The 27,112-nt window shown below is 56.6% G+C and overlaps 2 protein-coding genes across 10 annotated transcripts in view; one reads left to right on the top strand and one right to left on the bottom strand.

Annotated features, from left to right (window-relative positions):
* Window positions 1-1,224: 1,224 nt before the first annotated feature.
* On the bottom strand, window positions 1,225-7,380 carry SLC25A51 (solute carrier family 25 member 51). 2 transcript variants are annotated; one of them, XM_082075902.1, is made up of 4 exons: window positions 7,259-7,380; window positions 6,890-6,992; window positions 5,757-6,003; window positions 1,225-3,859 (listed from the first exon to the last, which is right to left on the bottom strand). In XM_082075902.1, exons 2-4 carry the CDS (start codon window positions 6,892-6,894, stop codon window positions 2,945-2,947), a joined length of 1,167 nt encoding a protein of 388 aa, XP_081932028.1. In that variant the 5' UTR covers window positions 6,895-6,992; window positions 7,259-7,380; the 3' UTR covers window positions 1,225-2,944. The 2 variants fall into 2 exon arrangements, with proteins under 2 accessions (XP_081932028.1, XP_081932029.1); XM_082075903.1 differs by lacking the exon at window positions 5,757-6,003 and having other exon boundaries at window positions 7,259-7,374.
* A 434-nt stretch (window positions 7,381-7,814) lies between these two features.
* Window positions 7,815-27,112, top strand: part of ZBTB5 (zinc finger and BTB domain containing 5) — a 60,598-nt gene continuing 41,300 nt past the window's right edge. The window contains exons 1-2 of one of the 8 annotated variants that reach the window (XR_014186204.1): window positions 7,815-7,952; window positions 8,916-9,485. Coding sequence is in view for 4 of the 8 variants with exons in the window: in XM_082074735.1 (XP_081930861.1) it covers window positions 20,246-20,269; window positions 23,743-23,891 (173 nt within the window). In the remaining 4 variants the exon portion in view is untranslated. Of the gene's footprint in view, window positions 9,486-15,142; window positions 15,260-20,098; window positions 20,270-20,766; window positions 21,015-23,742; window positions 23,892-27,112 lie in introns of those variants that run through there. The other 7 variants (XR_014186205.1, XR_014186206.1, XM_082074739.1 and 4 more) reach the window with 7 other exon arrangements.

Here is a 27,112-nt window from a genome sequence, read left to right as displayed (position 1 = left end):
AGTCACCAAAACTTGACACGGAACCTCCTGTCCATACCACGTCCCTGTCTGGCATAGGCCACCACAACAGGCAGCGGTAAACAGTCCATGGCTGCCTCAGATAATGTGCCATATCCAGTTTATCTACCCTGGTGCTGCAGAAATGCTGCTGGGTCTTGCCAGCACCGGTGGCTTCATCCTGCCCCTCATTGTACATCGCACAGGAAACGGGGAACGCTGTGTCTCCGGTCGCCAGTCTGACGGGTGTAGTTGAACTGGGCTGTCACCGCTGGTCACCCCTCACAGCTGTTCTGGAGCCTCTTGCTGTTCCAGCCGCATGGTTTATGAACTGCCGGGAGCTGCGGCCTTTGCTGCCTTCACTTTCCCTTGCACAAGCCCAGTTCCCGGCCCTCCCTCCCGTGGCTCGGAACTGGCCAAACCGGATTACCCAACCGGCACAGAACAGGTGCACAGGGTCTTTGGAACAGAACTGCGCAGCGTTTTGCAATGTTGTTCCCCTTTGCTCGAAGTACTTATTACCCAAGGACTATTTATCTATCTCCATCAGTCTGTCCTTGTTGGCACAATTCTCCTTCAGCTGGAAACGCCTGTCGCAGCCCCTCGAGAGCAGCAGCTGAGTCCCCAGCGGCAGCTCAAGGCTCCGCTGGGGTGGGTGGGAGCCCCCGCTGGTCCCGGCGGTGGCGCCCGGTGGGGGCAGCGGCCGAGGCGCCGCTCCCGCCCTGCACAGTGACGGGGTGCGAGGGGACGGTCCTGAGCTGTGTCCAGCGCGCACGGACCGGCCAGGGCTCCGCCACGCGCCTCTCGCCCCTGCGGCGACCCGTCTGCACACACACCGCATGGAGCCCAGACAGCCCCGTTATGGGCAGCTTAAAACTAAACCATCTCGAAACTGCCTGGACAGAGCTGTTTCACGCGGCTTGAAGCACAGCGGCTCCTGTGCTCCATCGCCTCCCGCTGAGCCGTCGCCGTTCTCGCTCAGCCCTGTGTGCGCCGCCTGCGGGCACCGCGCTCTCACACAGCATCTCTCACTGTGACTGTGCTGTGAGCCCGTGGTTACAGAGCAAAGCTGATCCTGGAGCGCAGCCGTGTCACGGCGGAGCGGCCGCAGCTCCGTGTCACCGGTGTCACCGCCAGCAGAGCGGCAGATCTCCATCACCGGTTAGCGGGGGCTCACCTCACCCTTCAGCACTCCCACTCCCAGCATCACACACGCACACCATGTCCTCCACAGAGAAACCGGATGCAAATGTTTTATTCCATCAAGGAGTGATTACAAAGAGTACACCGGTAAAAATCAGATTCTGCCAGTACAAACATTCAGTAACATTTTATTTAAATGCGGGTAATCACAACGTTCGGATACAAGAATGCTCACTTGTGCCTGGCCATTTCTGACGGTGAAGCGAGGGCCTATTTTGTGATCATAATCATAACACGCTGATTAGAATCAATATTTGAGGACAGCTTAGCAAATGGAAAACTCAAATTAAGGGAAGAAATAGCCACTCCAAAACTTACAAAAAGACCAATTCGGACCAGTTTCTGAAAGCTGGCCCCACCATCCAAAATGGCTTAGGGTGTGTTGTTGTTGTTGTGCTTGGCTGGTTTGGGGTTTGGCATTTTTGTTTTTATATGTAGTTTCACAAAGACCCTCATCTGATTTATGGTCATGCCGAGTCCCTTTCTTTGCAGCCCGCGTCCTGTATCTCTCAACTGCCAAGTCCATAAGACACACAACACTGTATTTCTGTCCGTCTCTCCCATGCTCACCTACAGAGGTCCTCAAACACGTCTCCAGTGCTGTATCTTTCCCACCAAGCTGCTCCGGGGCCACCTCTGCCTGCCGTCCCCTGCTCTCACAGACCTGCACTGGAGCGGGGACACACAGAAACACCATCTTGCCAGGTGTGCTGCTCGACTCTGTCTTACGGGACTGCCGAGAGCACACCAAGCAGGCACAACTCCGCTTTTCCGGGAGAAAATACCTGGTTGTGATCTGTTATTCCACAGCCCAAAAGAAACAGGAGTAGTTTGCAAAAGACAAGACACGTCAGCACGAAGAGCCGTGTTTGTGAGCCGCTGTCACCACCGCGGGAAGCACCGCTGGCTCCAGGAAAGGGCCCTCGTCCCTCTGGCCCAGGGCTGCGAGCAACAGAAAAGCAGCGGTGCAAAAAGAAAGAGAGCAGAACAAACTCCGTGTTTACAAGTAGAAGGTTTTTTAACAAGGAAGGACACTTTAAAGCTTTAGTAGGTTTGCTGTTCCATTCCTTCCGCTTTTCCCTTTTCACATGAAGGCACACATACAGATGCACACAGAGGTCCCGCTTGGAACCGGAGTCGCTTACACTGAAGTTAAACATTCACTAACCACACTCACGCTGCCGAATTACATGTTCATCTTAAAGCCAACCATCAACATGCCTGGCAGGAGACTTTGCGTAGGCTGAGTTTAAGCTTGAAGTTCTAAACTTCAGATATCCCCATCTGGATCCATCCTTTTAGCTTTAAACAGTAAGGAGTACTTAGGATCCTGAAACGTTTGAAAATGTAGTTCTTAAAAGAAGATTTTGAAGCTTATTAGGCAAGTGAATCCATTTTAATCAGTCTTCCCTTAGTTTTCATGTTCTACGATGCGGACGGTGGAGCACATTCCATCACGGAGTGTTACGACATTTTAGGAGTGGTACAGAATAATCTGCTGGACTAACACAGGTTTGGTTTTTTTTGACCTTGCATTTGTCTATAAGGTCCATTTACAGGTAAACTCACGTGCCAGCAAATAAATAGTTTAAAAAGGTTGTCTTAATTGCACCAAGGTTTCGATGCATCACCATTCACTCCATAAATATTGAAGGCTAAGACGACCTCTGGTGCTGTTCCTGGGACTGACGGACAGTGGCTGTTCCCGCGCCCAGACGGACGAGCCGAGGGACCACAGTGGCTTTCACAGCAGCTTCAGCAGGAGCTCGTAGGTCGCGTTGATGATACCCCAGGACAGGATGGAACGATGGTAATTCAGGTGGGCTCCTCGGAAGAGGTGGATCAGTTTTCTGTCACGTTCCAGCCAGATCTTCGCAAAGACTTTGGAGAAGGACTGGAACTCGCCACCGATTTGAGCTTGCATGCGAGTTTTGACGACGTTGACCGGGAAGAACAAGAAGCCCAGCACGGCGCCCAGCAGCCCCCCGCAGATGAAGTCGTTGACCAAGTGCGCACTGTGGGAAGTCGCTTCGGGCAGACACTGCTTGATGGGTCCCCGCAGGCCAAAGAAGAGCGCGTTACTGGGTCCATTTCGGAGCAGAATAGGCACCAACCCCCGATAATACTCTCTCGCGCCGTGGACTTTCAGCACCTTGAAAGCCTGGTAAGTGTTTGTGAACTTATCGTGGTGTTTGTAGTCCTGCAGCAAAGTCTGGACGCGCTCGAAGGGCGTGAGCACGGCCTCGGCGGTGCCCGCCAGCACGGCCGCCACGCTGCGCGTCAGCAGCTCGGGCGCGCTCGTGTGCCGCAGCAGCAGCGAGGAGAAATCCTCGTACAGCCCGAACATCAGCGCCAGCGTGGTTGTCTTCTGCATCAGCGGGGGCAGGATGCCGCGGTACAGGTTGCGCATCCCGTCCTTCTGCAGCTGATGCACCGCGTCCTTGGTCTTCAAACCGTACAGCTGCTGCCGGAACAGGACCTTCTGGATGGGGAACGTGACGGCGATGTTGGTGAAGGCTGCGCAGTAGCCACAAACATAATGTTTGCCAGAGGTGGCCATTATGTCACTGCTTAGGTATTCCTTGGAACTCACGGAGGCAGAACCTTCCGAATCCATCACTCGGCTTTCCGTACTGCAGTATAGCTCAGTTCTCCTTTCCTACATTGAAACAGAGAAGGGCGAAGGTGAGCGGGGCTGCGGGTGGCCCCGCAGCTTTATTCGCACTAGTGGGTCATTCAAACAGCACCTGGCACCTGATACTGGAGGAAAGCCCATAACATGTGAAGGAGAAGAGTGACAAATGCCAGATCTGACAGATTTTGTATGGTTTTCAGGTCTCTGAGACACAGAAAAGTGATAGGTTTTTTTGCTTTCTGTACACCTTTAAATTAAAATAGAAATAAATTGGGAAGGAAATTGAGATATGAACTCCTCAAGTGCTACGTTACAGCTGACAAGAGGGAGCCGACACATGAGATTTCCCTGTTCGCTGTGCAAGGAATTCAGTGAAAGGTCTGATCTCACACTTACGGAACACATCACTGGGATGGTGGTGATGAGAACAGAAGAGAGGCCAAGGAAAAAAACAAGTAAAATATATGCAGCAGCATTACAAATTCTGACCATCCCACTCTGCCTTTCCCTGTGGCAGAAAACAACAGATAATTTACATAACAATTGCTCGTGGTTTAACCTGTGAGCAGCTAAGCACCACGCAGCCACTCGCTCACTCTCCCCTCCGCGCTGGTGCAAGGGCAGGGAGAATCGGAAGGGAAAATTGAGAAAGAAACTCCGTTTAACAAGGGGGCGAGGGAGTGTGGAAACAGAGAGAGGAAAATAAAACCCAAGGAAGTGATGCAAATGAAAACAATCGCTCACCACCCCCCAGCTGATGCCCCGAGCAGTGCTCCCCACCAGCCTCCCCCACGTTTCATGGCTGAGCACCATGCTGTGTGATCTGGGACTCCCGTTTGCTGAGCTGGGGTCACTGTCCCGGCTCCCCGCGCCCCCCGCTCGCACAACAGCCCTCGGTGCTGCGCGAGTGCTGCTCGGCGGGACAAACACAGCCCGGGGGGACAAACACAGCCTGGGGGGGGCCCACGCAGCTTTGGCACGAGTCCAAGACACAGCCCCACACAAGATACTGTGAAGAAGATTAACTCCATCCCAGCCAAAACTAGTACACAACTGCAATTGCAGGCTTAAAGTAAGGCAGAAGAGCACTTCCAGCACAGTTCTGAACGTGTCTGGAGTCCCAGGTAATTAACCTGCAGCCGCATCTGCAGAGAAAGAGGCAGCACCGTGAACCGCACGGGACTTCACCTTCTGCGGAGAAGTTTGAGACCTTGAGCTCGGCTACACCTGAGATCCTGAACGACAGGTGAACTGAGCCAGCTCTACCAAATAACGCAGGGACGGGCTGAGGTGATCGCTACCAGGCAACACTTGCTCATCATTTAAAGCCGGATTACTTATTCAACACTTATAAAAAGCGGGTTTTGCAGGTGATCTGAACCCTAACTTACGTTACAGCTCTAGTAAAGTCTCTAACAATCAAGTGAGGCTGGTGGTGGTTTGTGAATTGCAGATTATTCCCACCAGCAACATCCATTCACAATTTATTTTGAAAACATGTATGTACCTGCATTGGCTTTTCCCTAAAGTTACTGGCTATTTGAACCTTTTAAGGTCTGGCTAGTGAAAATGCCAGATGCGTAATTCACAAAGATGAGGTGTTTCTGTCAATATGAGAAGTAACATCACAGACAGGGATTCATATCAGATGGCTTATACACCACTTCGTATATGTACCACTTCAGAGTACTATTCGGATTACTGTAGTTCTACTTGCATTTACTAAAAACGCCACATCTATGATATGCCAGACAGGGGACAGTGGGTCATGCTAATCCTACTAACGTGGTGTGGAACACTCTCACCATAGACAACGCTGTCAAAGAGATGATTGAAAAGGCCTTTGAGAACCAGCCATTTATACAGCCATTTCCCCTCTAAAGAAACTTCCAATAAATAAAATATATTAAATAAGAGGGACCTCTAGTTCTGTTTCAGAGGCTACGTGCTCCTTTTGGCATAACCCCTGGATCCGGAGCTGTCCAGCAGGAACGCTTTGAAGACCGCAGCGATCCTCGTGTGAGGAAGTCACCACACTTCTGGCTGGGGCCTCGCAAGAGCCGGGCGCAGCACGTCCTCCAGAAGCCTCCACGACAGAACCCCCACCTTCAGATGGGATTTGTAAGGCCTGTGCCACCCACATGTACCAGAACACACCAGCCACCTTGCTAGAATTGAATGTAAAAGAAACAGATCTCAGGAAAGAGAAAGTTTTGGATCTACAGCATTGGCTGTACATACAGACCCCTAAAGCTGCTGCAACCTCCCGTTTACACCTGGAATTTCTCCTCAGCGCAGGAGCCAGTCTCAGAGTGCTCTGCGCACGGGGCACACTCGATCCTTTTGGACACGATGTTCCCTGAACCAAGGTCTGTACGTCACCTGCCTGCTGCTGTCACCACCTCCTGGCCTGCACATCTGGTGCTTTTAAAGGATTTCAACCCATTTACCTGCCCAAATAACTATGGCCTTCAAAATGCTGGCATGTGGCCCGCTGGGTCAGAAAAACACAAGGGAGAGAATAAAGAAAGGGACACTTGTTATCTGATATTGCAATGTATATCTGTATTTGCAATACTGGTAAGGGACCAGTGTTTCCCTCATCCTGACTACTGCGGAGTGAACATGCTACCCAAGTCCTCCTGGCCCAACCTTATTATTTTAGGAACTGAATATTCAGTTGGTAAATCAGATGATTACCACAAACTCAGACTTTTCTGCTGTCAGGTACGGGACACGCTCACTCTAAGCAATGAGCCAAATCCTGAAGATGTGCAGCTGTGTCAGTTAACGGGCAGGTACCCAGAGAGGTGGTGGCTGAACCATCCCTGAGACATCCCAGGCCAGGCTGGACGGGCTCTGAGCACCCTGAGCTGGTGAAGGTGTCCCTGCCATGGCAGGGGGGCTGGGGAGCTGGGGAGGGCCCTCAAACACACACCCTCCGTGTTTCTGTGATGATTCTAAGAGGGAAGGTTTGCAGATTCACGCACGTGTTTCTCCCGGCAGCCGCCGGCCGCTGTCGCACACCCGGGGCACCCCGGCCCCTCCACTCACCGCATTCTCGGCGCGGGGCGTCCGGCCGCTCTGCTGGGCCCTCAGCGCTCCCGGGGACGCGCGGCAGCGATGGCGGCCCCGGCGGGACACGGCAGCGGGCGACCTGGAAGCAGAGAGCCGGGAGGGGTGAGGGACGCGGAACGGCGGGCGGGGGCGCGGAACGGCGGGGCTGGCGCTCAAGGTCAGGCCGGCGCGCCGGCGGCGCGGCGGGCGGTGGCTGCGGCCCGCGAGCGGCGGAACCACGTTCGCCCGTCCCCGCCCCGAAGCGCCTGCGCGGCCGCCGCGCCGGGCAGAACCGCGCCCGGCCCAACCGAACCCCGCCGGGCCGAACCAGCGCGCCCGGGCCGGGCGGCCCCGCCGCGGACGCACCTGCGGCCGTTGCCATGGCGGCGGGAGCGCCGGGAACGCACCGCAGACTCCGCCGGCCCCGCGCTCTCCGCTGCGCGCGCGCCGCCGTGTGACGCAAGCGCGCCGCCTGACGCACGGGTGACGCAGGGAGAGGGCAAAGGAACCCTGAGCATCGCCCCTGCCTGTGACCCGCGGGACGGGCGGTGGCGGCTCCGCCCTCTCCCCGGATCAGCCAATCAGACGGCGGTCTGGTGGTCCCACCCCTCCCAGAGCCCCGCCCCGAGCTCCGCCCCCGGCGTGCGGCGCTGGCGCGGGTCCGGCGGGTCCCGCTCGGCAGTGCGGGTCTGCTGGGGCCGGGCGGCGCGTCCTTCCCGCGCTGCCCGCTGCCTCGCCGTCCGCGCTGGGAGAACCTGCAGCGCGTCGTTCGAGTTCCCGCCGCGCTGCCGCACGCCCCGCCGCGGCCGCCCGGGCAGGGGACTGCGGTGCGGCGGGGGCGGCTGTCCCGGCAGAGCTCCCCTCCGGGGCCGGCCCGGCTGCCCGCGCCGCCCGGGTTCGTGCCGCCCCCCGGCCCCGTTCGCCGGGACTCGAGTCGCTGTTTGGCTCCTGCACACGACAGAAATGCCTCCCGGTTCATTCACCAGCTGTTTGGAGTCAGCTTCGCCAACTGCCATCTCCTATAACCATATTCTGTAAGAATCATCTTGCCGTAGCTCCGGTACGTGTTTTCTAGTCTGGAGGGACATGTTTAAACTGTAGTGCTTGTGCCAAAAAGGTCTCATCTGATTTACAACTATTATCTGTTTTGCGGCCTAAACAGATGAGTTAGCCGATAAAGATTCCCCTGGTTAATATCCTGATACGTGTTAACTCCTTCTGCTTTCGTGATAGAGCCTCCTGGACTATAATTTTAGACTAAATGCAAGATTTAAAGCATTAAAAAGGGGAACGGGCTGGAGCACAAGTGTGATGGAGCGGCTGAGGGACCTGGGGGGTTCAGCTGGAGAACAGGAGCTGAGGGGAGACCTTCTGCTCTCTGACCTGCCTGAAAGGAGCTTGGAGCCAGGGGGGTCGGGCTCTGCTCCCCAGGAACAAGCGCCAGGAGCAGAGGAAACGGCCTCAAGTTGCCCAGGGGAGGTTGAGGTTGGATGTGGGGAACAATTTCTTCCCCAAAGGGCTGTGGGGCATTGAACAGGCTGCCCAGGGCAGTGCTGGAGTCACCAGCCCTGGAGGGCTGGACAGACGGACATGAGGCTCTCAGGACAGGGGGCAGGGACAGGGGTGAGGGAACAGGTGGACTCGATGATCTGGAGGGGCTTTTCCAGCCCAAATGATTCTGTGATTCTCACTGTGCTCAGGCAGCTCCTCTGAGAACAGCTGAATAGTGAGTGTCCGTCCTGCTGCAGCTGTCAGTCTGTTGTGCAAGTGGGTTTTGTCTTCAGAAAGTGTGTCCTGAGTTTTAGGATTATACATCATGGACAGAGCAAGTTCAGGCACCCGTCAGGAGGATCGCAAGGAATGAACTCTTCTGGCGGATAGAAACGGGTGCAGTTGATGCACTGATCAGCCTCAGGCGAGGGGGGTCAGCAGACATGGTGAGGAGCAGCACAAACCATTTGGGCTTCCCCTCTGAAATGTGGGATGGAAAGGAATTTACCTTAGGGCAATTATCCTATTTTAGAGACAATGGAGTCACAGTTCTGAGAAGCTCTGAGGGCTTAAAGTGACTTGTACTAAGCAGAGAACTGGCCACAGGGAACCAAAGTGCTAAAAACACAGGAAGGTGCATAGAAGCACCGAGAAGATCTGGACACATCAAAAAAGACACAAGCATTGCAGGCAGCGCTCTGTCACCTGGACTTTGGCTGTGCATTTTGGAGCTAATTTAGTTGTCTTCAGACATATACATTTACTTAGAGCAACAAGCAGAGATCAAGTACCACGTCTCAGAAGACCGCAGACATTTATCCAGGACAGAATGTGACCAGGAGGATGCTGGTCCTGGCTGCCGGTGGGCACGGCGCTGGGCGGCTCGGGGCTCCGGTCCCGGTGCTGCCAGGCTGGTGTTTGCCGTGGCGAGGCCTCGGGCGTCCTGGCTCCCGGCTGGGCTGGTGTCACATCGCCGCTCCCCGGGGGGCTGCCGGAAGGCATAAAGCACTGACCGGGTCTGTAGTTTTGTTGTTTCGTTGTTGTGGGTTTTGTTTTATTCTAGTAATTTGTTATTAAATAAGAATGGCTCTTTTTTATTTTAGCATCTGTTTTGCTGCCACTAAGTTTAATGGCAAGGCTCATGAGAATTTAACCCATAACTATAAGCCTGCAAGAGGGAGAAGAACAGCAAAGGGAAAATGTTGAGCTGTTTGCCTGCTGGAAAAGGTGTGAGACTAAGTCTCCCCCTCTGTTTCTGCCCAAAACTGTTTCTCCTCCAGTGTTGTGTCTGGGTTCCTCGGGATGCAACGCCCAGGCTGGGGGGTTCACACCAGGGACAGGCTCCGAGCTGCCGAGACCGCAGCCCGTACCATGAGGGACACACCCGTACCATGAGGGACACAGCCCATACCGTGATGGACACAGTCCATACCGTGAGGGACACAGCCCGTACCGTGAGGGACACAGCCCATACCGTGAGGGACACAGTCCGTACCGTGAGGGACACAGCCCGTACCGTGAGGGACACAGTCCGTACCGTGAGGGACACACCCGTACCGTGAGGGACACAGTCCATACCGTGAGGGACACAGTCCGTACCGTGAGGGACACAGCCCGTACCGTGAGGGACACAGTCCATACCGTGAGGGACACACCCGTACCGTGAGGGACACAGTCCATACCGTGAGGGACACAGCCCGTACCGTGAGGGACACAGTCCGTACCGTGAGGGACACAGCCCGTACCGTGAGGGACACAGTCCGTACCGTGAGGGACACAGTCCATTCCGTGAGGGACACAGCCCGTACCGTGAGGGACACAGTCCGTACCGTGAGGGACACAGCCCGTACCGTGAGGGACACAGCCCGTACCGTGAGGGACACAGTCCATTCCGTGAGGGACACAGCCCGTACCGTGAGGGACACAGTCCGTACCGTGAGGGACACAGCCCGTACCGTGAGGGACACAGTCCATACCGTGAGGGACACAGTCCGTACCGTGAGGGACACAGTCCGTACCGTGAGGGACACAGCCCGTACCGTGAGGGACACAGTCCATACCGTGAGGGACACAGTCCATACCGTGAGGGACACAGTCCGTACCGTGAGGGACACAGTCCGTACCGTGAGGGACACAGTCCATATTGTGAGGGACACAGTCCCTATCGTGAGGGACACAGTCCATACCGTGAGGGACACAGCCCGTACCGTGAGGGACACAGTCCGTACCGTGAGGGACACAGTCCATACCGTGAGGGACACAGCCCGTACCGTGAGGGACACAGTCCGTACCGTGAGGGACACAGTCCATACCGTGAGGGACACAGCCCGTACCGTGAGGGACACAGCCCGTACCGTGAGGGACACACCCGTACCGTGAGGGACACAGTCCATACCGTGAGGGACACAGTCCATACCGTGAGGGACACAGTCCGTACCGTGAGGGACACAGCCCGTACCGTGAGGGACACAGTCCGTACCGTGAGGGACACAGTCCATACCGTGAGGGACACAGCCCGTACCGTGAGGGACACCGTCCCCTTGTGACGGACACAGCCCGTACCGTGAGGGACACAGCCCGTACCGTGAGGGACACAGTCCATTCCGTGAGGGACACAGTCCATACCGTGAGGGACACAGTCCATACCGTGAGGTTCACAGCCCATACCGTGAGGGACACAGTCCATACCGTGAGGGACACAGTCCGTACCGTGAGGGACACAGCCCGTACCGTGAGGGACACAGTCCGTACCGTGAGGGACACAGTCTGTACCGTGAGGAACACAGTCCATATTGTGAGGGACACAGTCCGTATCGTGATGGACACAGTCCGTACCGTGAGGGACACAGTCCGTACCGTGAGGGACACAGTCCGTACCGTGAGGGACACAGCCCGTACCGTGAGGGACACAGTCCATATTGTGAGGGACACAGTCCCTATCGTGATGGACACAGTCCATACCGTGAGGGACACAGTCCATATCGTGAGGGACACAGCCCATACCGTGATGGACACAGCCCGTACCGTGAGGGACACAGTCCGTACCGTGAGGGACACCGTCCCCTTGTGACGGACACAGCCGCGCCGTCGGGACCTCCATCCCTCCAGACTGCCTGCAGTGCTGCTGCGTGGCAGCAAGTTGCGTCTCTGCCTGTACAGTGGAGGATTCACCACAGGGCACCCAGGCTGGGCCTTGGATAAACTTAGTCTCAGGCAGGCCTGTGCTTTTTTGAGCAGATTCCCTCCCGATGGTTGCAGGGGAGCTGGAAGTCAAGCTGTGTGCGGGGAGAGGTAAACTGCCTGTGTTTGTGAGAGCATGGTTCAGAGCACCAGGCGCTCGCCGGCCGCGCAGCGTCTGTCCCGGAGCAGAGGGGAGCGCGGTTCCTGGGGCTCTCAGCAGCGTCGTGTGTGACATGAGCTCCTTACAGGCACTGGAGGACAACCGCGGCCCGGAGCGTGTTTCCTGGCACGGGCCGGCAGCCGCAACCCAGAGCTGCCACGCGGGGTCAGACTGTCCGGCACTCCGCTGGCCTGGCGCCGGCCCGCAGATTCACTCACTGTTCCGTGGTGTTTGCAGGGCTCCCCCGCGCCAGGGCACTGATCCGTGGCTGCTGCACGCTGGTGGACGTGCACGGAGCGGCTGCCTCGGCAGGAGTGCTGGTGGATGGCGGAGCTCCCCGTTTCGCATTGTTGTTTTCTCGTCACTGATAACAACATTGCTGCTCTCAAGTGCCAGGTGTTAATTTCTGTGAGGTGCTTTCCCATTCAGTGAAGTCGCCTGTCCAGCACTTTGTGGGGAGCAGTGGGAGGTCGCCAAGCATGTGGGGCATCGGGAGGCTTGTCCAGCTCTGCCTGTGCTGGGTGGGGGGCCAGCGTGGGAAGCGGGGGTGAAGCCCTGCAGTCGGGAGGGGCATCGTGCCACAGCACCCACCATTTCTCACAGCTGGACATGGGGAAGGGTGCTGGGCAGGTGGTGGCATGAGCCAGACCAGAGGAGCGTGGTCTTGCATGCCGTCGTCACCAGCAGCCCTGTGCTGGGGCAGGATTGGGTGTCTGGGGTCCAGCTACCGTGAGTGCTCTCTTCAATCATGAATGCTTGCTTCTTCACAACCCCTCTTCTGCTGGGAGGGTCCTGCTGGCGTCCCCAGGCACTGGGCCAAGGGATGAGCTTGACCTCTAGAGAAAGCTTCACACCTTTCCCAACAAGCCCACGTCCCGCGGGATGGCCAGGCCGGGGCCGGGGACTCGTGGTCCTGCAAGCGCCGGTCACCAGCAGCACCAGGCGGGTTCCGTGCCGCCCTGCCTGCAGCGTTGTGGTCATTGCTTACAAGAATGGATCCTGTCTGCAGCTGCTAACCTAAGATATGTAAATCCTTTCAGTTTTAGGTCAGTCTGCTCATATAACAAAGATCAGAGCGACTTGCAAAACACCTGATCACAAACTGCAGACAGTACCGACCTTGCAGATTTTTTGGGGCGTTGGACTAGATGATCTTTGGAGGTCCCTTCCAATCCCTGTCATTCTGTGATTCTGTGATTCTGTGATACCGTGACATTCTGAAGCCACACAGTTAGCTGAGTCTTGCTTTAACACATCTCGAGACTGGTGGATAAAGTGCCCTTTAGCTGAACGTTGCTCATTATACGCTAAAATGATTACATAATGCAATATGCAAATGTGTAACCAATTGGCTCTTCAGGGCATGAATGTGATGATAACATCTGGCTGTTACTCTCCTTGCTGTTGTGCCGGCTTTATTCCAGCACCCAGACTTGCGCAGCTCTGTAATACAGTATCTCATCTCTGTGTGCTAACTTTGCTCGTTTGTATGCACAGCGGGTAAAAGCCCTGTTTGGGACAGCAGTGTGACCCGCCGAACGTGGCCTTGCTCCACGCTGCGCTGGGAGCTGGTGGGGCCCGTCCCGAGGAGGCGGCCGCAGGGGCTGGGACCCCCCCGGCCCCTGGGAAAGGGGCCCACACGCTGCCGAGCAGTCGCCCTCGGCTCTGCCGGGACGTGCTCTCCTGGGGGCTCTGGCCTCCCCTTCACCCCTACGGCTGCCAACCTGGAGCTCATGGCAGCCCAGCGCCCCGGCAGCGCGTTCCTCACACAGCCGTCTGCTCCTAGAGTCACAGCATCATTTTGGTTGGAAAAGCCCTCAGGATCACCGAATCCAACCATAACCCACCCCTGTCCCTGCCCTATGTCCTGAGAGCCTCATGTCCATCTGTCCAGCCCTCCAGGGCTGGTGACTCCAGCACTGCCCTGGGCAGCCTGTTCAATGCCCCACAGCCCTTTGGGGAAGAAATTGTTCCCACATCCAACCTCAACCTCCCCTGGCGCAACTTGAGGCCGTTTCCTCTGCTCCTGGCGCTTGTTCCTGGGGAGCAGAGCCCGACCCCCCTGGCTCCAAGCTCCTTTCAGGCAGTTCAGAGATCAGAAGGTCTCCCCTCAGCTCCTGTTCTCCAGCTGAACCCCCAGGTCCCTCAGCCGCTCCTGCTGCCCCTCTGGGTACAGGTGACCTGCTGGCGCCAGGGACAGGGCCACTGGCGTTTCCCAGGCGCTGCCGTGTCCGGCAGTCTCGGTGCGGCGCCGGCAGAAGCCTCGTGCCTGCTGGGGCGGCTGGTGAGGATGGTGGGCCGGCTGTCCGCGGGGTCTGGCAGATGTGGGGGACACGGCGATGTGCTTGTTCATGTGCAGCCTTTGAGTCCCAGGGTTAAGCAACAAAGTTTTAACTGCCCCAAAAGAACAGAGACCTCAGAACAGCTTGTTTGGGCATTGCTGGCCATGACTGGGGTGGCAGGAGAGGGAGGGGGGCCGGGGCAGTGGTGGGGGGAGCACACTGTTAGATGGGTGCTGAACCCCCCTTGATGAGAGCCCTGCAGAGCTGTGTCTGGCAGGGACATAAATGTCCTGAGCTGGAGGGACCCACAGGACCATGGAGTCCAACTGCTGTCCCTGCACAGGACACCCCACAGGTCACACAGTTCAACGTCTGCAGACATTGTCCAGTCTCTTCTTGAACACTGTCAGGTTGGGGCCGTGACACCTCCCTGGGAGCCTGTTCAGTGTCCAGCACCCCTGGGTGAAGAACCTTTTCCTCATGTCCCACTGACCCTCCCTGGCACATCTGCTGCCGTTCCCTGGGCTCTGTCACTGTCACACAGAGAAGAGCTCAGCCCTGCCCCTCCTGCTCCTGCTGAGCAAGGTGTGCATGTCCCTGTCAACACAGGGTCCCTGCCCTGGCCGAGCCCTCTGTGCTCACCGCTGACCCTGTGTCCATCCCCGCAGGTGCCGATGGAGCCCGTTGATCTGCCGGCGGAGCTGCGGCGGCTCATCCTGTCCTACCTGCGGCTGCCGGAGCGGGGTCGCTGCAGCGCGGTGCGCAGGGGCTGGCAGCAGCTGGTGCTCAGCCTGGACAGGATGCGCTGGCGGCAGCTCTGCCGGGGCGTCCTGCAGCACCGGCCCCCCAGCTGGCCCAACCGCCCCGGCGCCGAGCCGCCCTCCTGGAGAGACGCCTGCAAGCAGCACTGCCTGGCCTCCAGAACCTGGACCAGAAACATGCAGGACCCCGGGTCCTCCACCTGCCTCTCGCTCTTCTGCAGGAGGAAGGGCCGCCGCCGGCTCCCCGTGGGTGCGGGGGGTGATTTCGGCAGCCTCCGCGCCGCCCTGGCCGCCGCCGGCCCCTACGGCCGGCTGGTGCTGCTGCCCGGCGTGCAGGAGGAGCAGAGCGAGGTGCTGCTGAAGGTGCCGGAGCTGGCGGGCAGGGCAGGCTGGGTTCGTGGTGCTGCGGGCCAGCGTGGACCAGCACGGCCCCACCGCCCACCCCTGCATCCTGGTCCTCCTGCCTCCGCGCTCCTCCTCGCTGCTCTGCAAGGTGAGGCTTGGCGGGGACGGCGAGGCCACCGCGGCGCCGTGGCCGGGAGGGTTCCCAGTCTGTGGGTGTCTGGGGGTTCATGGGACTCCCAAACACATGGGGGCTTGGGGGCTTTGTCCTCTGGATGTCTCTGCTTGGTTACAGATCACTGCAAATGCCACACACATCACCACCAGCAAGAATGCCTTTAATTATGCAAATACATAGAATCACAGAATAATTTTGGTTGGAAAATCAAGATCATGCAGTCCAGCCCTTCCCCCATCCCTTTCACTCCCCCATGTCCTGAGAACCTCATCTGTCTGTCCAGCCCTCCAGGGATGGTGACTCCAGCACTGCCATGGGCAGCCTGTTCCAATGCCTGACAATATCAGGCAATTGCAAATTACTATCAGCAATCAATTCTGCAGTATCAGTCAACAGTGTGGCTGCAATCAGAAGTAAGAATTGTATTACAACAACCGATATTAAAGCAACAACCAGTAAGAGCAGCAAACAAGCTGGTATATACTATTACAAGTTACCGCAAACTTGCCACCAGTACAACAGCAGATATGCTCATGATGGATTACTTATGTGGATATATAATACAGGTATGAGGAGAATTAGACGGATTTCAGAAGGGGCCAAAACCTCTGTTCCAGGTGAATTATTAAGAGGTGTCATCATTGTGGGGTAAACTAAAAAGGTTTTATTAATGACCAAACAATGTTCAAATGATAATTAATCAGTGAATGAATAATAATTGAATGGTAATCAAATGGTGACTAAGCAATAATTGAATGGTAATGAAACCTGGATGTGACGATGATTTGACGCTGATTTAAATGATGATTTAGATGGCAATCGAACACTCTGCTACTTACTACACTTCTAACAGTTAAACTGTAGCTGTATATGGAAGTGTCACTGGTTAGGCGTAATGTAAAATGTGGTTTACCTCATTACAGCCATCTGATGCTGGGCAAGGGGTCTCAGGTCTCTCCAGGAGAACCCCTGAGGTGTCCGTGCTCCAGGGACATCCCTGCGGTGCAGGATTGCCCCACGCTCCCGGAGCTGCGGGTGCTCACAGCCTGAAGCAATGGGCTCGCAGTCAGCCCCCGTGGTGTTTGTGCAGGTCTGCAGCTGCAGCAGGTTTGGTTCTGCCTGGTCCAAGACCAGGCTGGGACTGGGAGAACGAAGAACCTCCCACTGCAGGAGAAGATCAGGTTTGAGACCATCTAAGGCACCCAAAGGTGCACAAGTCCGTGGGACCTGATGAGATGCCTCCACGGGTCCTGAGCGACCTGGCAGATTGAGGTGCTAAGACACTCGTCATCATGTTTGAGAAGTCATGGCAATCTGGGGAAGTTCCCACTGACTGCAAAAGGTGAAAGATAACCCCATTTTTAAAAAGGGGGAAAAGGAAGACCTGGGGAACTACGAGCCAGTCAGTCTCACCTCAGTGCCCAGCAAGATCATGGAGAAGGTCCTCCTGGAAACTGCTAAGGCACATGGAAAATAAGGAGAAGGGCCGGGAAGATGGTCAGAGGGCTGGAACAGCTCTGCTGGGGACAGGGGAGAGAGCTGGGCTGTTCAGCTGGAGAACAGAAGCTCCGGGACACCTTAGTGCACCTTTCAGTGCTTAAAAGGGGCCCATGAGAAAGACGGGACAGACTTTAGAGCAGGGCCTGTTGTGACAGGACAAGGGTGATGGTTTAAACTAAGGGAGGGAGATTCAGGCCGGACATGAGGAAGGAATTGTTGTCCTGAGGGTGGTGAGAGCCTGTGCCAGGTACCCAGAGAGGTGGTGGATGAACCATCCCTGAGACATCCCAGGCCAGGCTGGACGGGCTCTGAGCACCCTGAGCTGGTGAAGGTGTCCCTGTCATGGCAGGGGGGCTGGGGAGGGCCCTGCAACATAAACCATCTGTGATGCTATGAATTTCCATTTTTCACCTGGAACGGGCAATAGATGATGGTGGTTTTGTTCTTTCAGAGCTGTTTTCTTTTTCTAGGCTCTTCCCACTTTTCCGGATGATTAGTTGCCATTAGGGTCCCTTGTTGGTGGTGTCTCGGGATGTCTGTGGTTTCTCAGGGATGCAGCTGTGCTTCTCAAGGATGTTTCTGGCTCCCGGCTCCCTGGCTACCAGGCATTTTCCTTTGCTCAGCGATTCTCCCTGTCTCACCAGCCGCATTTCTGACTGTGCCCACGGACTGCGCCTCCGACAATGAGACCTTCTTCACGGTGAACCAGCCCATCGTTAGTTATAACTTATGGTTTCATTTCCTTTTCACCATTTTATTATGTGACATATTTAACTTAGTCAGCCTGAAAGTCCCCAGCAGACAGATAGTGCTCCAGCACCGTGGTGGGGAAAATGAGTTGCAAATGTGGTGGAAAGTCCCTGTTTGCCTGCGGCCACGTTCTGGGTGCTGCAGCGGACGCGTGGTGCCTCCTTCAGCTTCATTTCACCTTCCAGGCTTCTCCGTGCACAGGGGTGATGATACAGCCCTTGAGCTGCTGGCGGTGGAGCCAGGGTGTTTCCTCCCAAATCCATCTGTGAAAAACAGATTAAAAACCAAACCCCACCAGTCCTACCGTCAGTTTAAAACCCCGCGAGCTGCAGTTTCAGAAGAGCTTTCACAAGCAGCCTCTCAGAAGCTGGTTTGATTTTGTCCCTTGTGGTTAACTTTTTTTTATTTCAAAAAAAGGATAGATACAGTTCAGACTGGGGCAGACCAGCGTTCTGAAGGGATTTCTGTGTGGTTGTCTTTGGGTACAAAGAAATGCGTTTCAAACCTTTTTCGCAGCATGAGCACTTCTGAGAGTGCTCAAGGCCGAAAACAAATCTCAGGACCATGTGTTGGCTGCAAACTCCAGAAATGTCTGTAAAGTTGCCCCAGGTCACCTGTCACAAGCTATAGATTGGTTGCATTTCTGTTCGCCTTTTCTGTAGATAAGCAGAGACTTATCCTGCCTGTGCAGGTGAGAGGTGTTTGGCCACGCACCGTCCTGGTGTTTTGCCGGCACCCACGGGTTGCTGCGTGCCCGGCAGAGCAGGAGGGCCGTGTGGGGATGGCTCACGATTCTGCCAGGACCAGCAGGTCAGGTGGGAAACCACAGTCTTCTGGTTTTGTCTGGGACAGAGTTAATTTTCCTCCTAGTGGCTGGTGTGGTGCTGTGGTTTGGATTTAGCACGAGCAGGGTGTTGGTCACACGCTGGTGTTCTGGTTGTTACGGACAGCCAAAGGCTTTCTGGCTTCCTGGAAATGCACGAGGAGCTGGGGGAGCAAAGCCGGAGAGCGACCCGGCTGTCCAAGGGCTGTTCCTGCCCACGCGCCGTCACGCTCGGGTGTGAACTGGAGCTGCACGGGTGGCAAACACCACTGCTCGGGAACGGGCTGTTGGCCGTGGGTGGTGAGCAATTGCATTGTGCATCACTTGGTTTGTACAGTCATTTTCTCTCTTCCTTTGCTGTACTATCAAACCATTCTTATGTCAACCCATGAGTATTTTTTCCATTCCGATTCTCTTCCCTGTCCCAGTTTGGGGGTGATGAGTGAGTGGTTGTGTGGTCCTGGTTGCCAGCTGGGGTTAAACCACAACACACAGCCAGGGGACAAGGAATTGATGGTGTCCCTCCCACTGCAGTGTCACAACATCATGCCTCTGCAGCAGTATGGCACAAATTTTTACCTGTTTTGCTTTGCTTTTGATGCATCATGTGTGCAGCATCCTTCCACCAAGTATGCAGGCGGCTCAAGGGAGAATTGTAGCTCTCCAGCAATGTTTGATGTTGTCTTATCTGCTGCTTCACTCAATAAAGCGCTGAGTTCATGAACAGCGCCAGCTGGCGAATACATGTCTCTGAAGGTTGCAAAGTCATCTGTGTAGGGAGAGTTGCTGAGGTTTAGTGGTCTTGGCACAGCCTCTAGGCCCTGTCTGTGACTGCCGCGCTTTGCCAAGGCTGCAGAGCTCGGTGGGGAAGTGAAGGAAACTTTGCCAGCAGGGAAGAAAGGCAGTAGGTGCCACTTGTTGCTCAACACTTGCTAACTCTGCTCACAGCCCTGCGTCTGTGCCTCTGTGAGCCTGTTGTGTCTCTGGTGCCTGAACGTGTGTTGTATTTGCGACCGTGAGCTCATTTGCTGTGGAAGGACCTCGTGGTACGTCCACAACTGCTTTTTCTTGCTCTGTGTGGTGATCTCACCTTGTGCTTGCTCTCCAGACAACCTCAGGCTACGTCCAGTTCGACAACTGCCGCTTCGAAGGCGGGCAGCTGCAGATCCACGCGCCAGGGACGTGCCGGGTGAAGTTCTGCACCCTCAGCCGGTCCAGCGCCCACCTCCGCAGCGTGGCCCTTTGCGTCCTGGAGAACTGCGAGCTCGTGGGCAGCGAGAACGCCTGTGTGACCGTGGGGGGCTGTCCCAGCTCCCACTGCAGCCGGGCCTGCGAGCACCCGGCCGTGCTGGCCTCGTCCTGCGCGGCGTCCTGGCGGGAGCCCGGCCCAGCCAGGCGGGACAGCGGGGGGATCGCTGTGGGGGCCGGGGAGGGCGCGCGAGGTGTCATGGGGGAGGAGCAGAGCAGCTTCCTCCCTGTTGTGGGCACTCCAGCCCGGCGCGGCGCAGCCCAGAGGGACGGTGAATTTGGAGAGAACCTGCGGGCAGCGGAGCAGGAGGGGTACCCAGCCCTCGGCTCAGACTCCAGTGACAGTGACTTGCTATGCAACAGTGAGGAGGACACCCAGGCTGCACACAGACTGCCCTGCCAAGCCCACGTCACGCACAGGAGGCTTCACAGCGACAGGCTGCACACCTTCCAGAGGGACCTTCAGCTCAGGCCTCTGCAGCAGGAGCTGCAGCAGGACAAGGAGGCCCGGTCCTTGGCCAGCTCTCTGCAAGGCTCCATCATCCGGCAGTGCCTTTTCAAGGACGGGAAGGGAGGAGTATTCATTTATTCACAAGGGCAAGCGAAACTGGAAGGGAGCATCTTCAGGGATCTGACCAATGCTGTGCGCTGCACACAAAACAGTAAGTAGCTGCGGAGCTTGCTGCGAGCCCCCTTCCCTCTGCCTTCTGCTCCACCGGCTTCCCGCCTGTGCGGCCGGGGCTAACCAGCCACGTAAGAGCAAAACACCTGCAGCTGCCTTCTTTCTGCACGCGTAATGTTGTAATTGCAATCAAAGGTGCTAAATCTTGGCACATTGCGGTTGTGTAGTCAGGCCACTCTACCTGCACATTAAACTCTCGTCCTGTAGAAGTGCTGCTGGTTATAATCACCTTTGCTGCTGCCAGCACAGCCCATACTGTTGTCCCAAAACAGGGTTCTTTACCCAGTGTGCATACAAATGAACCTAATTTAGCACATAGAGACGAGATATTGTTTATTACAGAGTTGCACAAGTCTGGATGCTGGAATAGAACCGACACAACAGCAAGAAGAGTAAAAGGCAACATGTACAAAATCTTATCCCTGCGTTCATACCCTGAAGAGCCAATTGGTTACACATTTGCATATTGCATTACATAATCCTTTTAGTGTCTAATGAGCAACGTTTGGCTAGAGGACACTTGATCCAACAGTCTCAAGATACATGTTAAAGCAAGACTCGATTGTGCAGCTTCAAAATGTCTAGACCTGCAAGGTCGGTACTGTCTGCAGTTCGTGATCAGGTGTTTTGCAAGTCACTCTGATCTTTGTTATATGAGCAGACCGACCTAAACTGAAAGGATTTACAAATCTTTAGGTTAGCAGTGGCAGACAGGATTCATTCTTGTAAGTGATGACAGCAACACCAGAAATGCAGGGACTGGGGACTGTGGCGCCAGTCCCGGCTGCCTCGGGAGCGCGGGCACGAGGGGTCCCTGCCGTGGGCACAGGGGGGCTGTGAGGAGGGATTTGGGGTGGGAGCCTGTGCTGGAGGCTGCACTGAGACTCCCTCAGCTCAGCATCCTCTGAGCTGGGTGCCCGGGGCTCTGCCTCTGTGCCGTGTCCTCTGCAGGCAGGGGGTGCTGAGGGTGCGCAGCATCGCACTGCGGGACCCCAGCGCTGGCGGTGCCGGGAGCTCGGGGGGCTGCTCTCCACCACCGGCTCTGCTGGGCCGGGGCAGCCCTGGATTTGGGCCCATCCTTTAGTCTAATCCCTTTAAAAGACTGAAAACGAATGTTGTGCGGGGGGCGGGAAGGCAATGTTTTCTGGGCAGAGGCTGCTCTGTGGCGGGTCTGGCTTCCCATCTGCAGCCCCCGCAGAAGGGCCGCGGTGCCTGTGCCCCGCAGACACGCTCAGCGGCAGGGGGGCTCCTTTCTTTCCGGGGTCCCTGTGCCCGGGGTGCCCTCCCGATGCTGACCCCTGTGCAGGGTGGTGGGCAGAGGGAGCTCCTCGTGCTGCTCAGCCCCTCCGAGCTCTGGGGAGCTGTTTTGGTGGGAGTCAGGCTAGCAACAAGTGCAGGTCCCACACTGTGGACTGTTTCTGTTCCCCATGGTTTGCTTCCAGCCCACCCAGCAGCCTGGGTTTAACTGGTAGCAAAGGGACGGAGGTGGGCCCAGTCCAGCCCAGTGAGGATCTGCTCAGCTACAAATTAGCCCGGAGGCTCTTGTCAGGAGGCGGGTGTCAGAGCATCAGAGAACAGGAGACAGTGAGGTGCTTGGCTGCAAGGTGGGGACAGGGTGCAGCATGACATGGGGACACAGGGGACCTGGCAAGTGCTCGGGGTCCTGGAGCGAGGTCTGGTGTGTGGTCCCTGCGTCCCTCCCTCCTGGAGCCCCTTCCCCCGGCAGCTGCGTGACCGATGGGGACAGCGGCTGTCAAACCCGCTGAGCTCCACGTTTAGTCAAGAGATTGAACGAAGCGTCTTTCTGGAATGAGCGAATAAAAGGCAGTATAATTTAATTACCTTCTCATCTGCGTTGCTCATTGAAGTGGGATATGCAACGACAATTTGTAGATTATTTCTTAGCACTCATAAAACATGGATTTAAGACATGAGTTTGTTTGGCTGGAAAATGTTAAAGGTTGCTGCTGTGTAAATATTTAACTGCTTCTTTCCTTAGAGGAAACTAGGTTGTTACGAGTGGTGGCAGTGACTTCGGATTGGCGGCTGGGTCGTTTCTGCCCCCAAATGGCACGATCTTCGCCCAGAAGGCACAAGGCCATGGATGGATCATGTGCTGAGCGTGTGTGCCATAGTGTGCTGGCCCCATCAGCTCCATGGTAGACTCAGGAGGCTCCGTGGCCTTTGACGTGTCCCCTCGGAGCAGCTCCGTGCAGCAGGGTCCGCAGCAGCCTGGTTTTGGCGGTGTATGGCGGGGATGCTGGTGCCACGGGGTCTGCCCAGGCGGGGACGGGGCAGGTCTGCGGTACCACAGCCGTGTGGAGGTGGGACGGCGATGCCGACCGCGTGCAATGTGGTGGGTGAAGCCCACAGGCACACCTGAACGTGGGCTTTGTCAAGCAGAGAGGTTTGTTGGGCCATGTCTTTGCTCTGGCTGTGCAGCACCAGGCAGAGCAGGCCCTGGTCCCACGCAGGACCGTGCCAGTGGGTGATGCCAACAGGCTTCACCACGCACGATCTTCCTTTCCCTGGGCAGCGTGCCTGGTGCTCCTGGTGTGGGACAGGCAGAGAGCTCACGCTTGGGTAGAGTCACAGAATGGTTGGGGTTGGCAGGGACCTTCACAGCTCATCCAGTCCAACCCATGAGCAGGGACTGAAAGGAGGTTGGGGCATGGAGGGTGTTGGTCCCTTCTCACAAGTAGTAAGTGATAGGACGAGAGGAAATGACCTCAAGTTGTGCCAGGGGAGGTTTAGATTGGATATTAGGAAAAAAATCTTCACGGAAGGGGCTGTGGGGCATTGGAACAGGCTGCCCAGGGCAGTGCTGGAGTCACCATCCCTGGCGGGGTTTAAAAGGCATTTAGGCGAGGTTCTTAGGGACATGGTTTAGTGCTGGAGTTAGGCTAGGTTATGGTTGGACTCAGTGACCCTGAAGGTCTTTTCCAGCCGAAATGATTCTATGACACCTTCACCAGCTCAGGGTGCTCAGAGCCCCGTCCAGCCTGGCCTGGGATGTCTCAGGGATGGTTCATCCACCACCTCTCTGGGTACCTGGCACAGGCTCTCACCACCCTCAGGGCAACAGTTTCTGCCTCATGTCCGGCCTGAATCTCCCTCCTTTAGTTTAAACCATCACCCCTTGTCCTGTCACAACAGGCCCTGCTCAAAAGTCTGTCCCATCTTTCTCATGGGCCCCTTTTAAGCACTGAAAGGTGCACTAAGGTGTCCTGGAGCTTCTCTTCTCCAGCTGACCAGCCCAGCTCTCTCCCCTGTCCCCAGCAGAGCTGTTCCAGCCTCGGGTCATTGCTGGGGCTGCTCTGGCCCCTCTCCAGCAGGTCCCTGCCTGAGGGTTCTGATGCACAGAGGTTGCAGAAGGGAGAGCTCTACCCTTGGTTATCTCCTCTTCCTCATCCTTCCAACTACAGCTACAGGTGCTTCTCCTCCTCCCCGCAGGTTATCATGCTGAGGAATGACGTCCACCACTGCAAAGCCTCGGGGATATTCCTGCGTCTGTCAGCAGGAGGCCTGATGGCAGACAACACCCCCCACTCGAACGGCGCGGCCGGCGCGGCCATCGTAAGGGAGCCAACCCCCTTGTTCTGGTGCGTACCCCGGGCCGCGATGAGGGCAGCGCGCGCCTCCTCCCGCCTGCTGCTTCTCTGCCAGGGCCAGCAGGGATTCACCTCCCTGGGTAGCAAACACTGACCTTGCTGTGAGCTTTGCACTTCAGCCTGTTTCTTTGGTTTTTGCTGATGAATTAGACTACAGCCAACCCCAAGGGTCAGGCACCGCGATGTGCTGCTTGATGGTACATGCACTGTCTCCTGCTCTACAGCATGTTTCAAAAAGATGGACCCAGTTTCAAAGCAGTATATTTCATGATGGCAACATGTTACAATTACACAAAAATTTACAAATGGTCTTTGGCATATCCCCACAAGAAAAGGTGGCAGGATGTAATGTCTGGGGAGCTTGTGGGCCAGGAGTGTAACGCCAAGTCTTGTGGTCCCATGTGATCCATCCAGCGTTGAGGCAGTGTGTCCATCTTTTCGAAACATCTCATATTTTATGGTATGTGTCTTAAAATTACTGTGTATAGAGGGGAGGGCAGGGGATGTTTCCCTGCCAAGTAAACATCCCTGTGTAATGAGTGAACTTGTGCAAGCAAGGTAGTGAATCAGGAGTGTGCTGCGAGTGATTTGTCGCACACAGGGAGTCACGTTTTCTGTGGCGGGAGCTGGTGCGGGGTCTCGGCTCCCTGCCCAGCCCCGGCAGGAGCAGCAGCCCGCTCTCCAGCACTGGGTTCTCCTCCAGGTCGGTGGTGCCTGCAGCTGTGCAGCTGTGTCCTCGTCCCTGCTCGGTCAGCGCTGTATCCGTGGTCATCCCGAGGGGCGTCACCACGCGGGGGGAGGCAGAGGTGGATGTAAACCTCCTTGCGAGTGACCCTGAGGCTGTATTGAGCTCTCCTGTGAGCTCTGCACAGGGATGGGGAGGCAGAGCTGTGGCCCCATGGAGGAAGAGGAGGAGAAGGATGAGGCAGCTCTTCCACGGAGCCACGGTTGCAGCTTTGAGCTGCTGTTGGTTGCTTTGCCTGGTTTGGCGATTCCCACCCTGCCCCTCCGCCAGGTCCCGGGATGGGACCACTGTCCTGCTCAGGGGTCCCAGGTCCCCGCACCGCACGGGAGACGCTGGCCCTGTCCTGCAGAGGAGCAGCTGTGTGGCTGCTGACAGCACGTCCAGCTGTGCGAAGCAGCTGGAGAGAAGGCCCCGCGCTGTGAGGCCACCTCCCTGCTGGACCCCGGCCCCGCGGGCTGTCACCGGGGTCTGCTCCTCGGAGCGCCCTGGGAGGTGTCGGGCGTGCAGCCCCACCAGCCGGCCCCGTGTCCTGCGGGACCAGAGCACCGCCGGCCCAGCGCAGCCCTTGCAGGAGGCAGCAGCAGCTGCTGGAGGAAGAAGAGGCTGCGATGTGACGGGAAGGGAAATTTGGCATTATGTACTAGAACCCCTGAGAGGCATAAAAGTTAAGTCTGCCTTGACCGTTTGACAGTGATTTATTGGCAGCTGGATTAATTACCTTTCTGCCCTTTTCCCCAGCAGGGTTGGGAGCTGTTGCTTTTCTCTGTGGTTGCTGTCTCCTCTTGCTCACTTTTATGAGTGACCTTCCTTCCTTTTGCTTTTATTATCTCTACACGTGCAAAAATAAAACCGTAGTGCAATAAGATACACAGTGGCCTTTGCTCAGGCATTGTCATAGTTGGCAACGGAAAAGGCATCATCCGTAGCAATCAGACCTATGGGAATAAAGAAGCTGGCATTTATATTCTGTATAATGGAAACCCTGCTGTGAGGTATGTTAGATAGCACTGACCTCTCTCTCTCCTCCTTCGTCTGTTGAGAATTATTTCTCCCACTGTGCACACTTCTTCTATTTTTTCCTGTCCCTGCCACAGAGCAGAAATAGGACTATGGTGCACCAGTGCCTTTCTGTGACTTGCCTCTATGTGGTTGCTGTGCCCAGGCCTTTGCCAAGTGCCGGTCCTGGGTTTCCCTCGGATCGGAGGCTGTGTCAGGATCAACAGCTCACATACCATGGTGCTTCTTGAGGGAGAGGGGGAAACGGAGCTCAGTGCTCCATTTGCTGTTGCTCCAGTTCACCTTTCTGCTTTAAATTCCTGGAGCTACTGACTTGCGTGTGTTCATACAGTTCGGTTTCGGCGTCAGTCTTGGTGTCTGGCAGGCTTTCTTCCGGATTTTCACTGTACGTGGTGACATAACTGGCAGCAATGATCTCAGAAATGCAATGGCAGCTGGAGCATGGTCTCGGTTGCAGATGTGAGGACACCTCACCTGTCCCGCCACCCTCCGTGCCTGTGGTGATGAGGAGCAGGTGTGTGGCAGCTCGCCGTGGTGCTGCCCGCGCAGAGAATGAAGCGGTTGTCCAGAGTGCTCACGCTGGCAGTGTTGGTAACGGACAGAGCTTCAGCCTGGCGACCTGCAGTCCTAATGCAGGCGACTTCTTGCAGGTTCACGGCCTGCGTGCGGAGCCGCTGAGGTTTGGACAGGCTGCGCGTACGGACACTTCACACCAGCGCACCGCGGCGCTGGGGCTGGGCTGGGCGAGGAGCCTGCACCGGGCCACCAGCCCCGAAAACACGGGCTCAGGGCCAGGCTTTCCAACGGGGGATGGTGAACGGGAGGCGATGATTTCTGAGAAAAGCCGAGCAGTGGTGGCGGGTCCGGCGGTGCAGACGACACGTGCTGTGGGATGGAGGATTCACTGGACGTCCTTCCTGTGGCACTTTCTGTCACCGTCATCTGCAGCCGCAGCTTGTGCCACCTGGCCGGCGTGTGACCGACGGTGCGCGCTGGCACGTGGGGGCGACGGGGGGAGCACCAAGGCTGGGGGGAAGACACCTGTTTTCTCATGTTTTGGAGGAGCCTTCCTGCCCTGCTCACGTGTGATTCTCTGTGCTGGCTTGAGGCAGCTTGATCCGGCGGCACCGGCTGGGTCTGCGAGCACCGGCACCGTCCTGGCAGTGCCACCGGCACCATCCCCACGGTGCCATGGGTACCAGCACCATCCTGGCAGTGCCACCGGCACCATCCCCGCAGTGCCATGGGTACCAGCACCATCCTGGCAGTGCCACCGGCACCATCCCCGTGGTGCCATGGGTACCAGCACCATCCTGGCAGTGCCACCGGCACCATCCCCACAGTGCCATGGGTACCAGCACCATCCTGGCAGTGCCACCGGCACCATCCCCGCGGTGCCACGGGTACCAGCACCATCCTGGCAGTGCCACGGTCACCATCCCCGCGGTGC

This window comes from Streptopelia decaocto, assembly GCF_964273445.1.
Source record: "Streptopelia decaocto genome assembly, chromosome: Z".
NCBI classification, from domain to species: domain Eukaryota; kingdom Metazoa; phylum Chordata; class Aves; order Columbiformes; family Columbidae; genus Streptopelia; species Streptopelia decaocto.
The sequence above is the reverse complement of the archived record's forward strand: the minus strand, read 5'-3'. Positions and strand labels throughout refer to the sequence as shown.